The 12,166-nt window shown below is 61.6% G+C and overlaps 2 protein-coding genes across 3 annotated transcripts; one reads left to right on the forward strand and one right to left on the reverse strand.

Annotated features, from left to right (window-relative positions):
• The first annotated feature begins 463 nt into the window (after positions 1-463).
• RUFY4 (RUN and FYVE domain containing 4) lies at positions 464-6,960 on the forward strand. Its single transcript, XM_051623192.1, is given in 12 exon segments — positions 464-569; positions 1,823-1,928; positions 2,133-2,202; positions 2,309-2,361; positions 2,683-2,808; positions 2,902-3,183; positions 3,347-3,490; positions 4,315-5,350; positions 5,426-5,532; positions 6,290-6,436; positions 6,658-6,827; positions 6,830-6,960. Coding segments are annotated over 12 exon segments (2,478 nt in total).
• Positions 6,961-8,195: 1,235 nt separating this feature from the next.
• LOC127386360 (C-X-C chemokine receptor type 2-like) lies at positions 8,196-11,766 on the reverse strand. 2 transcript variants are annotated; one of them, XM_051623289.1, is made up of 3 exons: positions 11,309-11,766; positions 10,149-10,300; positions 8,196-9,520 (listed from the first exon to the last, which is right to left on the reverse strand). In XM_051623289.1, the coding sequence occupies exon 3, from the start codon at positions 9,513-9,515 to the stop codon at positions 8,439-8,441; it is 1,077 nt and encodes a 358-aa protein (XP_051479249.1). In that variant the 5' UTR covers positions 9,516-9,520; positions 10,149-10,300; positions 11,309-11,766; the 3' UTR covers positions 8,196-8,438. The 2 variants fall into 2 exon arrangements, with proteins under 2 accessions (XP_051479249.1, XP_051479250.1); XM_051623290.1 differs by lacking the exon at positions 10,149-10,300.
• Between the last annotated feature and the right edge of the window lie 400 nt (positions 11,767-12,166).

Genomic DNA, 12,166 nt, shown 5'->3' on the forward strand with positions numbered 1-12,166 from the left:
TCCAAAGTGAGGTGCTGTGCTCTGTGCCTACAGGAGGCTGGCACAGGGCAAGAGGGTGCTGGGGAGGCAGGGGGCCAACTCAGGCACTGCCACCAGTTTCCCCACGACCCTCAGCTGCTCGGGAGCACCCTACAGCAAACACCCCCCTCCGGGAGCCAGGAGGGTGTGGGGAGGACCAGGCTCCCGCTCAACATCACTTCCTACTTTCACTTTGGTGCTGAATCGAGGCCTGGCCTGGGGGTGGCGGGTGCCCCCCCAGTTCCCCCGAGTGGTACAGGTAGGGTGCTGTGAGGGGGGCCATGGTGGGGAGGATGGTGGTGGGAAGCAGGATGGAAGCAATTCCCATGCCTGGCACTGGGGGGTGAGCTGGCATCAACACCAGCCACCCCTCCCAGGGGATTTAGCCCCCACCCTAGAAGGAGCCAGCGAGGCAGGGCTGGCATGGCAAAGGGGGGCAGGCATGATGGCTGAGGAGCACTGCCAGGCTGGGGGCCCGCCAGGCACAGATAGCAAAGGGGAGGACCTTGCCCAGGAAGAGTTTGAACCCCTGCTCTGGGCACAGCCTCCATGTAAGGGGCAGATGCCTGGGAGGGGCTGCAGCTCCTGGGGGGAACTCTGTGTCCAGGTGCCAAGGGGCTAAGCTGTGGTGCCTGATGTGGTGCGAGGTAGGCAGGGGGTGGATCCTGCAACCCCCTCCCTTGACATTCCACACTTCCTCCTGGGCAGGGTACAAAAGGAGAAGCAGGCAGGAGCAGCGTGGGCACAGGGACACGCCAGCATCCACCCTCAGCACCCAGTGAGCGCCTCGGGGCACCACAGATCTCCCCAGCCACAGGTAAGGGGGTCTTCTTCCCTGGGGGAAACTGAGGCACAGGCAGGGTGGGTGGGCAGCAAAACAGGAAGACAGCTCGTCCAAGGCCACCCAAGGTCACTGGGGTGGGAACCCAGACGTCCAGAAGACAGCTCGTCCAGAGTCCCATGTCCTGCCCTGCCCACTGTGCCACCTTGCTGCAGTGGGTAGTACAGGACACTCACATATACTTGGGCACTCTTGTGCACACACACTTCTGTGAGTGCACACACACACCCTGCTGTGCACACCCTTGTGCACACACATGTGCTCCCCCAGCCCTGTCCCCAGCCACCACCCGTGGTGTCAAGCCCAGAACCTGGCACCTCCAAGGGCACTGTCTCTTGACTTGCCCCCAGGATGCCTCCTGCCAGCCCTCAGAACAACCCCACTGAATTGTGCCCCCCAGCCCCCCTCCTCACGCCCACAACACCCACAAACCCCATGTCAGCCCCCCAGGCAGCATGCTGTGCTAAGGGGGCTCTGCCTACGAGGGAGCTCGGTTTGGCGGGGCTGCATGTCAGGGGCTGGATGCCTCCCCTTCCCCACCCACCAAGAGCCCCCTATGCTGTTCATAGCATGAGCAAGGGAAGTGAGAGCAGAAGCAAAGGTAACGCTTCCCCCACTCCATACCCACATCCTGAATCCCTGGGGACAGGGACAAGGACAGGGACACACTGGGGTGGGGGAGCTCAGCCCCAGCAACCCCCCAAGGAATGGGGCAGAGTCTGGGGCATTTTGGGACAGGGTACATGGACAGCTAAGGGGTACAGGAGACAGCACCTCTGCCTACCCCGTGTAGTGGGGGGACATGGGCAGGACAAGGGGGTGCCTGAGCCCACCCCTTCTTACCTTAATAGCAGGCAGCTCTGGGGGAGCCGGGGGGGCAGACCCTCTTATTGGGGTAGAAAGTTTGGCAGTGCCAGGTGAGTGCCAGCCTAGCACCTCTCATCTCTTCCCTTGCCTTTGCAGACCCACAGGGGACAGCCATGGCAGGGGATGGGGAGCTCAGCCGCATCATCAAGGACCTGCAGAGTAAGTGTGCCAGCTTGTCCTCTGCCAGTGTGTCTCGTGCATGGCAAGTCTTGTTCTGGCCATGCTGGGTCCCTCCCTGCACCCAGACTGGGGGTCACTGCCATGGGCACCATGCTCCCCCCAGAGCATCCCAGAGCCAGCCCTGCCACGTCTGCCTGCTCCTGTCCTCACTGCCAGTTCCAGGGAACTGGCAGTGCCTGGCAGGTACCTGTGCCCTTGCTCCCCCTGCTCCCCCATTTCATGCCAGGGCAAGTTCCTCTTTCACCAGCCAGCAGAAATCCCCAGGACCAGAAGCTAGGAAGCAGCGGGGAGGGGAGGTGGGATGGGACAGAGTGCCCACAGTGCCAGCTCAGCCCTGCCATCCCACAGAGACCGTGGCAGAGCTGAACCACAGCTACAGAGAGCAGAAGCTGCCAGTGACAGACGGGAGCCGGGAGCTGCACAGCCTCTGTGCCCAGCTGGAGTTCCTCCTCCAGGTACCACCACTCCTCCATCCCCACCGCTCCCTGCCTCAGTTTCACCTGAAGTGCAGGTGAGAGCAGAAGGGACCCCATGCTGGCCATGTTGGGGGTTAGGATAACACCAGCTGGTGCTGTTTGTGCCTGGGCATCCCCAGCCACACAGGCGCCTGGACCAGGCTCACCCACGCCTGCATGTGTAATTGCACATGCAGCAAAAGGGAAACTGAGGCACAGAGCCAGCTAAGAGGGGACAGCCAAGGGACACTCGGACACTGGGGTGAGGGGACAGGGACCCCCTGCCCTAAGCGAGCAAGCCCAAGCCTATGTCTCTGCCAGTTTGACCTCAAGGAGAAGAGGAGCTTCTTCGGGCAGCGCAAGGACTATTGGGACTTCTTGTGCCAGGGCCTGGCACGGCGCCGGCAGGAGCACGAGGGCGTTCGCTTTGTCACCTCCCTCGACAAGGTGGGCACAGGCTGTCGGGGTGCCTGGGGGCTCGTGCATGCACACATGCACATGCTTGTTCTTGTTTGTGAGTGCAAGCACACTCGTGCACAGGCAGGCATTCACCCTGGCACTGAGGATTTGCCTGCTGGCACTTTCTCCCCTCTGGGATCCCCACTGCCCCACAGACCTGGCCCTAAGGACCCCCTTCCCTGCTACATGGGCTGAGGGGGAGGTGTGTGGGGAGCAGGCTGGTGTGGCAGGGCTGGATAACCCCCTCTCCCCTCAGCTGAAGACTTCTGTGGGCAGGGGCCGAGCCTTCCTGCGGTACTGCCTGGTGCACCAGCAGCTGGCAGAGTCCCTGCAGCTCTGCCTCCTTGACCCCGAGAGCCTTCGGTGAGAGTGGGGACACGGGGATGGGATGCTGGGGGGGGGGGGGGTGGCACAGCCAGCCTGGGCAGCACCCTGCAGCACACAGTGGGCAGTGGGTAAGGTTGCTACAGGCATGGGTGCCCACCCGGAGCACAGAGGAGTGCGTGAGCCCATTTTGTGGTTGCAGCGAGTGGTACTACGCCCGCAGCCCCTTCCTGAACCCCCAGAGCCGGACAGAGATCCTGGGCAGCCTCTACGAGCTGGACAGCATCACCTTCCACCTGGCCCTGCACAGGCCTGACCTGGACATTGCCTGGCCCATGTTCTCAGAGTGAGCCTGGGGATACAGGTGGCACTGGGGTCACTGGGGGCACGAGGGATGCTAAGGACACCAGGGGCACCTGGGGTACTGGGGGCCCAGCATTGCAGAGCAGCAGACGGGCTTTCCCCTGCTGCCCCAGACTCCAGGTTGCACCCCAGCTGTGCCAGCCCTCCATGCGTGGCTACAGTCTGACAGAGACACTATGCCCATGCCCACAAACGTGCCACACGTGTGCTAAGCCCGTGCCCAGGCACAGACCTGCTGCAACATCGTGATACATCTGAGACACAGGGACACACAGGCACACCCTTGCCACCAGAAATGCTTGCAGGGGGGCACTTACGGACAGAACATCTCTGGCATTCTCACACCTATTTGCTCTGCTGCTCACACACTCATGTGCACACACTGCCACAAGCACACACACAGACCCAAATTCCTCCCTGTCACCATCATGGGTGTTTGGGTGCGATCTGCTCTACAGACATTCAGGCTAATGGCACTAACCTCCCTGGTTCCCTGTCACCTGGTGCTACCTAGTGTCACAAGTCCTGCTGCCCTCTCCATCCATGGAACAGGCTGCCCAGGGAGGTGGTGAAGGCACTGTCCTTGGAGGTGTTAAAAAAATGGGTGGATGTGGTGTTTCAAGAGATGGTGTCATGGTTACATCAGGTCAGATGGCTGGGCTTGATGATGTTGAAGGTCTTTACCAACCTTGATGATTCTATGATCCCCAAAGGCTGACCTGTGCCAAGGGAGCCCTGGGGGAGGGTGGCAGTGCCTGGCTCGCTATGGGAGTGACCTGCTGGCCCTCAGTTCCATGTCTCCTCTAGGACACTGGTTCGGCCCACCCCAGTGGCCAGGAGCAGCCCAGCAAAGGTAGCCCTGCAGACAGGCGATACCAGTATCGGGGAGCATGAATGGCCTGATGGCATCATCCATCCCACCACAGCATCACACAAGGTGCCAGCTTGCCCATGCTCACCTGCCTTGGCTGCCCCAAGGGTGGGGGGTTTAGAGGTGGAGGACATGGAGGTGAAGAAGGACATGGAAGAGGATGAAGAGGAGGTGGAGGAGGATGAGGCTGATGAGGAGGACTCGGAGGTAGATTTGGAGGAGGATGTGGAGCTGGAGAAGTACATGGAAGAGGAGGATGAAGAGGAGCTAGAGAAGGATGAGAAGGAGATGAAGGATGTGGATCTGGAGGAGCTGGAGGTTGCACACAGTGCTGGCAAGACACCCCAGCCTGATGGTGATGGGGAGCCTGGCACGTCCCTGCCGCCTGGCACACGGTGCATGTCAGGCTCCTTGCTGCCGGCACCTGGGCAGCTGGGCGGGACAGAGGCGTCCCTGCGGGCACTGGTGTCCCAGCTGCAGGCTGACCTGGAGCAGCGGGAAGCGGCGTGCCGGGCACTGGCGTCCCGGCTGGCACGGGAGAAGCGGCGGCACTGGCGGCAGGAGGACAGCAGTGCCCGGTGGGCCCATCTGCAGGCGCGGGAGGCAGAGGCGCTGAGGGACACCAACACCTTCCTGCAGAAGGTACTGGAAGCGACGGAGAGCCCAGGGGCACTGGCCCGGGCGCAGGAGGAGGCGCGGGGCTGGCAGGAGGTGGCGGAGGAGCGGGGTGCCCGGTTGGCTGGGGTGTTGGCAGAGGCGTCGGCGCTGGCCTCGCGCCTGCAGCACTGCCAGGTGGCACTGGTGGCAGCTGGACGGACGGACACACTGGAGGATGGCAGCGTCCCCGGTGAGGTGGCCACGGTGAAGGAGGTGCTGCAGCAGGCGCTGGAGCTCGCCCGCGGCTCCCAGGAGCTCTCGATGGACCGTCCTCAGGCGGAGGGGGAGCCCGGCACTCTCACCAGCATGGCCATGGTATGAGCAAGCCTGAGGGGACCCCAGGGTGGGACTGGGGACTGGGGGCCAGGACTGACCCCCGCTCTCCCGCAGCACCTGGCCACCCTGGCCACTGCAGCACGGGAAGAGGCCCAGCAGAGCCGGCAGCAACTCCAGGCCCAGCGGCAGGAGGTGGAGAGGCTGCAAGAGCAGCTCAGCAGGTTGGGCAGGGACTCCCCACTCCCACCATCCCCAGTCTCACTGATGCAGGGTTTCCCCTGGGACCCTCCCTGATGCCCCGCTTGGACCCAGGGGACCAGCACCTGGGGATGGGCAGGGGAAGGGTATGGGGAGGGAGGGCTGGTGGGAGGTGTCAGTGTGGGGACTGATCGGTAGATGGAGGAGTGGGTGGGTAGAGGGGTGGATGAATGAATTTGGAGAAGGTGGATGGAGGAGTGGGTGGAGCAGTGAATTCGGGATGAATAGAGGAGTGGGTGTGTGGGTGGATGGATGAATTTGGGGTGAATAAGTTGATGGGTGGGGACACAGAAGGATGGAGGGATGAATGTGAGACAAGTGAATGGAGAAATGGAGGGATGAATTTGGGATGGATAGATGGGCAGAAGGACAGAGAGATGGTTGAGGAGAAGGACAGAAGAACAGCTGAGAAGTGGATGGGTGGCTGGTAGGCAGATGGAAGGGTGGCTGTGAGGATGGGAAGCCAGTTTGGGGAAGGATGGGCAGTGGATAGAGGGAGAAAGAGTGGGAGGGACGGAAAAAGGGAGACAGGGAGGGAGGGAAAGGAAGGGGCAGATGGAGAGAGGGAGGGATGGAGGGGGGAAGGGGTGAGTAGGTGGGTGGGTGGGTGGTTGGGTGCATGGATGGATGGATGGATGGATGGATGGATGGATGGATGGATGGATGGATAGAAGGCTAGCTGAGGGACAGGGGGCCCATCTCCCCACTGCCCCATGCCAGGGCCCGGCAGGATGGGGAGCGCTGGGCAGCAGCACTGCAGCGGGCACAGCGGGAGGCCCTGGAGCGGGAGGCCCTGCGAGGTGCAGAGCAGGCACGGCAGCAGGAGCTCATCCGTGACATGAAGGGGAGGCTGCTGGAGCTGCTGCGGTGAGAGCCTTGGGGAGCCCACCAGTGTGAGGCCATATGCAAGCTGGGGGGTCCAAGCCCTTTTGCCCAGAGCAGAGCACCAAAACCATGGCAAATCCTGGGCTCAAAAGACCCAGGAGGAGAGTTGGGCGCCCACCTTAAGTCCGGGGTGCCAGGACATGCTCCCGGACCTCTCCCCGCTGGACATGCACCTGCCAGGGCTAACCTGTTCCCTCCCACAGGGAGAAGGATGCCCTGTGGCAGAAGACAGAGGGCATCGACACCCTGATGCCCAGCCCTGCACCCCGTGATGCAGGGCTGTGCACCCGCTGCCACAAGGATTTCCGCCTCCTCTCCCGGCGGTACAACTGCAGGTGGGCTATGGGGGGCACCAGGGGTGGCACCAGGATGGCACAGCTCTCACCACCCACTCTCTTGGCAGGCTGTGCCAGGGCAAGGTGTGCCACACATGCTCCATGGATGTGGGCAAACAAGGGCGCTGCTGCCTGCTTTGCTACCAGCAAAGTCACCAGCAGACTATGTGAGCCAGGACTGCAGCCCACGTGCCGTGCTTGGGACACCCCCTGCCCTGGCTGCCTGCTCCCACACTTACCAGGGAACCAGGTGTCCAGGTCCTGCAGTCAGGTCCTGCTGCCCTGTGTTTTGGGTTTGAGATGTGTCTTTCTTGTGGCTGGTCCATGGAGAGGAAAACAACATGCTCCTGCTACCCCTGTTGCTCCCGTGTGGTCTATCAGTCATCCCCAGATTGACCCCCAGGCTGGGTGTGGGGTGGAGAGATGCTGGTATGGGGGTGTCTGAATCATCCTAGGTGGAATTGTCCCCACACAGGGTGTCCCAGCTGTGGCCAGGCTGATCTGCTGTCCGCCCCAGGGAGGCAGCAGCAGGCAGGTAAGATAGCTCTTGGCCAACAGCCCCAGCTTCCTGCCAGGCTGAGAGGAACTGCTTGGGTAAGAGGTTTCCCAGATGCAAAGGTGATGAGCTGTCCCCACCCAGCCCACCACTGACCCTGCCAAGCCTCAAGTCTCCAGGGCTCCCTACATGGGTGCCAGGGGACCCCTGCACCCCAGTCATGAGCAAACACACTGCTGGCACCCACTGATGCCCCCCACAATTAAGGAGCCCCAGGAGCCTGGATCGGGGGGATGGAGGAACACTACAGGACCCCCATGGAGAGATGCTTGGGCATACTGGGTCAGGCAGGCAGGCACCCCAATACCTGGCACATAGGGTGCAGGAGGGAACTCAGCAGGGTCAGCCCTTCTGCTCCCTTCCAGTGCCATGTCAATTGCCCAAGTTGGGGCGGAAATGTCCCAGTTGTGTAAGGGACAGGTTCCCAGCCCTTTGCACAATGTCCTCACACAACAGCATTGGGGGGTGGTGCAGGGTGCCGGCACCCTTCGGGCAGAGGTCAGTGAAGTACCAGGACCTGGCTGGGTGGCTGCAGGGAATGAGACTCAGGTTTGGGTCCCCTCTGGGAGTGTACAGGATGTTGAACCCTCTGCAACAATCTCTTGGCAACAGACCTTCTTTGGCTTGGAAGCAGGGTTACCCACACCTTGCCAGGCTCAGCTGGCACCACCACTTTGGCACTGATGTGGGGAGCCCAGGACTCACTGTCCTTGGAGATGTGTCCTGGCCCCATCTTGCCCTCTCCCAACCCATGGCAAGGAGGAGCCAGACCTGGATGCCCAACCCAGCAAGTGATTTATTGCTGCATGGCCATTGGCCATGAACACTGTCCCCACAGCGGGGTCTCACAGTCTCTGAAATCACAGGCTCTGCCCCAAAGAGCAGGGAGGGTGGGCAGCACTGGGCATCACTCCCCTAGCAATGAGGTCCTACCCCCTCACTGCCTAAGCCCCTTCCAGCTGGGATTCAGCATTCAGTGGTGGCCCTTCCCCATGCCATCACCACCTGCATCCCAGGGGGCTGGGCAAGGATGCTGGGGTACGTAGGGTGCTGGGACCTGTTGGGAGCTGCAAAGGTCAGGTCCTGGCAGGGCTCAGAGGGTGGTGGAGGTGTTGCCAGAGGTGGAAGCATAGGAGGCACGGCCATAGCGAGCCACAGCATCCTTGCTGATGAGCCCACGCTGGGCCAGGATCTTGAGGAAGCTGTTGCGAAACTTCTGCCCGATGAAGGCATAGATGATGGGGTTGATGCAGCTGTGGGCGAAACCCAGGACCTGTGTGATGGAGAGGGCTGCGTCGATGCGGTTCCTCCTCTCACAGGTCTCAGCGATGGCCCGTGTCCTCATGAGGGTGTCGCTCACCAATGTGATGTTGTAGGGCAGCCAGCAGATGAGGAAGACCAGCACCACAGCAAAGATGACCTTCATGGCCCGCTGCTTCTGGGAATTCTTGGTCTGCAGGAGGGTGTGGATGGTGACACCATAGCAGAAGAGCATCACCAGGAGAGGCAGGGCAAAGCCAAAGGTCTGTGGCAGGATCCTCAGCACCACCCGCCACTTGGTCGTGTCCTGGTTCCCAATGTACTCATAGCACACGGTGCCATTGCTGGGAGAGATGAAAACCTCACGGAAGAGCAGCACAGGCAGTGAGAGCAACACAGAGAAGACCCAGATGCCCAAGCAAACAAACTTCACCCAGTGCCTCTTCTCGGTGGCAGCCCGAGTGGCATAGACGATGGCCAAGTAGCGGTCAACACTGATGCAGGCCAGCAGCAGGATGCCACTGTAGAAGTTGGTCTCCTGCAGCACGGAGATAGCTTTGCACATCACAGTGCCAAAGACCCACTCGTGGGCTCGGTAGGCAGCCCAGAGAGGCAGGCTGAAGGCAAAGAGCAGGTCTGCCACAGCCAGGTTGAGCAGATAGACATCGGTTACGGAGCGGCTGGTGTGGCTGGAGGTCACCACCAACACAACCAGCCCATTCCCCACCACACTGAGGATGAAGACAAGGCAGTAGATCACCACCACTAGGTACTTGTTGAGGACAGAGCCATCAGGCCGGCATGGGGCAGAAGAGATAGCAGTGTCAGGCATGGCTGTGCTGTAGTCATAGGTGTAGTTGTAGAAGGACAAGAGGTTGAACAAGTCCTCACTGATGGAGAGAGACCCCATTTTGCCTGTGGAGCACAAAATAGCCTGAATGTGGGGTGGGAGAGCAGGGTGGGCCATGGAAGAGAATGTGTCTGTCCCCAGCATCTCCATTGCTCACCAGATCCCTTCCCAGCCAGTGGGCAGCCCCCCTCCATCACTCTGCTCTATCCACACTATGCTGGGCAATGGGGAGTGCTGCAGGTGGACACTGTCCCTCATACATCCCCTTGTACAACACCCCCAGCACCCCTCCATCTGCTCCACTTCACCCCAAAACTGCTCCGTCCCAGTCCCCCCCATGGAGGAAGGGATTCCCCACAGACCAGCCACCTCTTCTCTGGTTGGGGAGCTCCCCCATCCATGCAGCATCACATCCCCACAGAAGGCACCTGGCCCCTCCAGCATCCCTTGGTACCCCTGGTTTGTGCGGAACCTTCAAAAGTCTCTGAGCCCTTTGGGCATCTCAGGGCCCCTCAGGCACCTCCAAAGTCCTTCAAGCATATCTGAACACCTCCAGCCTCTCCATCCACTCAAGCATCACTGCTGGAGCTGCCCCTCCTGCCAGTGCAGCCAGTGGTAAGGCTGTGGTCACGGTGCCTGGGGCAAGAGGCACTCAAGAAGGTCTACAAGTGGTTGGTTTCATGCCCTCCTTACCCCCCTCTCTGATCCTGTCCCTGTGTGAGTGGTTTCAGCCACAGGACGGAAAGACGTGTCACCCTTTGCAGGCAGCTTTGGAAATACTTCACGTCTGGTTTTCCTGTTGCTCAGCAGGGTGCTGCCGGGCATCCCGTGTCCCCCGTGCTTGACTGCAATGGGGAAATTACAGGTGACCATTGCTTTTCTTGTCCCCTCTTGTGCAGGACACCCTGCTCTCTTCCAACCTCCCTGAAGACTATTGGGTTTCAGTCTTCTCCCAGATTGGATCCAAGCTCATTTCCCTCCAGTTTCATCCCTCTACCCCATTTCCTTGCCCCTGAGCCCCTCCCAGCAATGCCAGGGCTGCTTGGGGGTTCTGAGTCTTTGCAGAGCATCCCCAGCCCTGAGCTGGCCCCATTTGACCAAACCCTCCTTGGGACCCACTTTCCCCTTCTGTCTGGTGGGAATTCCCCACTGCAGCTGGACTAACGCACCTGCCCAGAAAAAACACTCCCTGGCTCCACCAGCCCCGCTCCTGCAGCTCATGACAGGATAGTGATCCTAGGGTGGTGATCCCAGGATGGTGATGCCTCAGGATCTGAGAGGATCGTGGCCCTGGCTGTTGCCAACAGGGGAAGGTCCCCCCAGTGAGGCCACCACAGGCACAGGGCAGAGCTGAACATTGGCGCTTCCCCTCCATCTATTTTTGGCTGCTTCTTTCTGCCTCTGCACTCCAAAATATCAGTGGTTCCTCTAGGACTGGGTATCCCCCATAGGCATGTACCCCACAGCCAGCCTGGCTGGGGGAACAAGCAGCACCCCATTTTCTCTTCTGACCCTGGCAGGGCTGGGCAACACTGGGATGGCCTTGGGGGTCTGCTGAGGGAGGGAGAAGGGACACACCACGGGGAATCACCCTTCCAGTTCATCGCACCCATAGCCAATGTCCAGGGGGAAGACATGGGGTTTGCACCTCATATAAGCACTGAGCACAGCCCCGGGTGCCCCCAGCCACCACCTTCCACTCCCCCTGCACCTGGACACCTAACAGCCCCTCAGCAGCCAGAGCAGCCCACCCCAGACCCCAGCCCAGCCCATGCCCCATGTGAGGGTTCTCATCCAGGTGTTGGGGGGCAAGCAAAGCCCAAGGAAAGCTCCAGTCATCCCCAGGGACTCACCACTCTCTGTCCGTGCAGCACCCCCAACTCCAGGGCCCCGTCCCCAAGCCGGTCCCCACCAGGGAGCACCTAGGCACGGGGATGAATCCAGGGATCACCCCCAAAGGGCTCCAGTGGGGCGCGTGGCAGTGCCAGACCCGGGGGTCCCTCACCTGTGCCCGCCGCCCTGCTGCCGTCCAGGCAGCCCTTCCCTCTGCTGCCTGCTTTATGCTGCCCGGGGAGGAAGCGAGGTTGCAAAACCTTCTCCCGGCACGAAGGGGAAGTGGCAGCCAGAAGGGACCCTTCCCCGGCCCCCTCAGGATCCCCTCCCCAGGGCCAGCTGCAGCCCACGGCCTCCCAGCACCCTCCTGCCCCAGGACACTCAGCAGAGGGGCACACCCAGGGGTGCATCATGCCCCCCTGCAGTGATGCACCCCGGGAGTCTCCAGCTGGGGGTCACCACCTTGTCCCCTGGCTCCTCTTTGAGCCCCCGGGTGCTGCAGCCGGGACGTGGGTTGGCAGTCAGGCCGGTGGACCGAAGGCAGGGCAGGGCTCCGTGCCTCAGTTTCCCCATGGGCGTAGCAGGAGCTGGCGTCGGGGTTTTGGGAGCCGCAGGGGCACTGCGGGGCTGGCTTGCCCCCGTCGCAGGGTGCTGCCGGGGAGCGCCCTGGCCGCGCAGTGCCACCAGGCGGAGCCGTGCCCCCACGGCAGCCCCAGCGACCCGGGGGCACCCCCGGCACCCGGGGGCACCCCAACTCCCCTCAGCACCCCCACCGCTTGTTGGGGAAGCGGACACCCCTGGGCACGCTCTGCGCACCCCGTTCCTCCGGGCCACCCCAAACCTTCAAGGCACAGCCAGACCCACAGCGTTCCCGGTGC

This window comes from Apus apus, chromosome 6 (assembly GCF_020740795.1).
Source record: "Apus apus isolate bApuApu2 chromosome 6, bApuApu2.pri.cur, whole genome shotgun sequence".
In the NCBI taxonomy this organism is placed as follows: domain Eukaryota; kingdom Metazoa; phylum Chordata; class Aves; order Apodiformes; family Apodidae; genus Apus; species Apus apus.

Coding starts and splice junctions, on each gene's coding strand:
- LOC127386360 (XM_051623290.1), bottom strand. CDS start 9,515: ATGGGGTCTCTCTCCATCAGTGAGGACTTGTTCAACCTCTTGTCCTTC.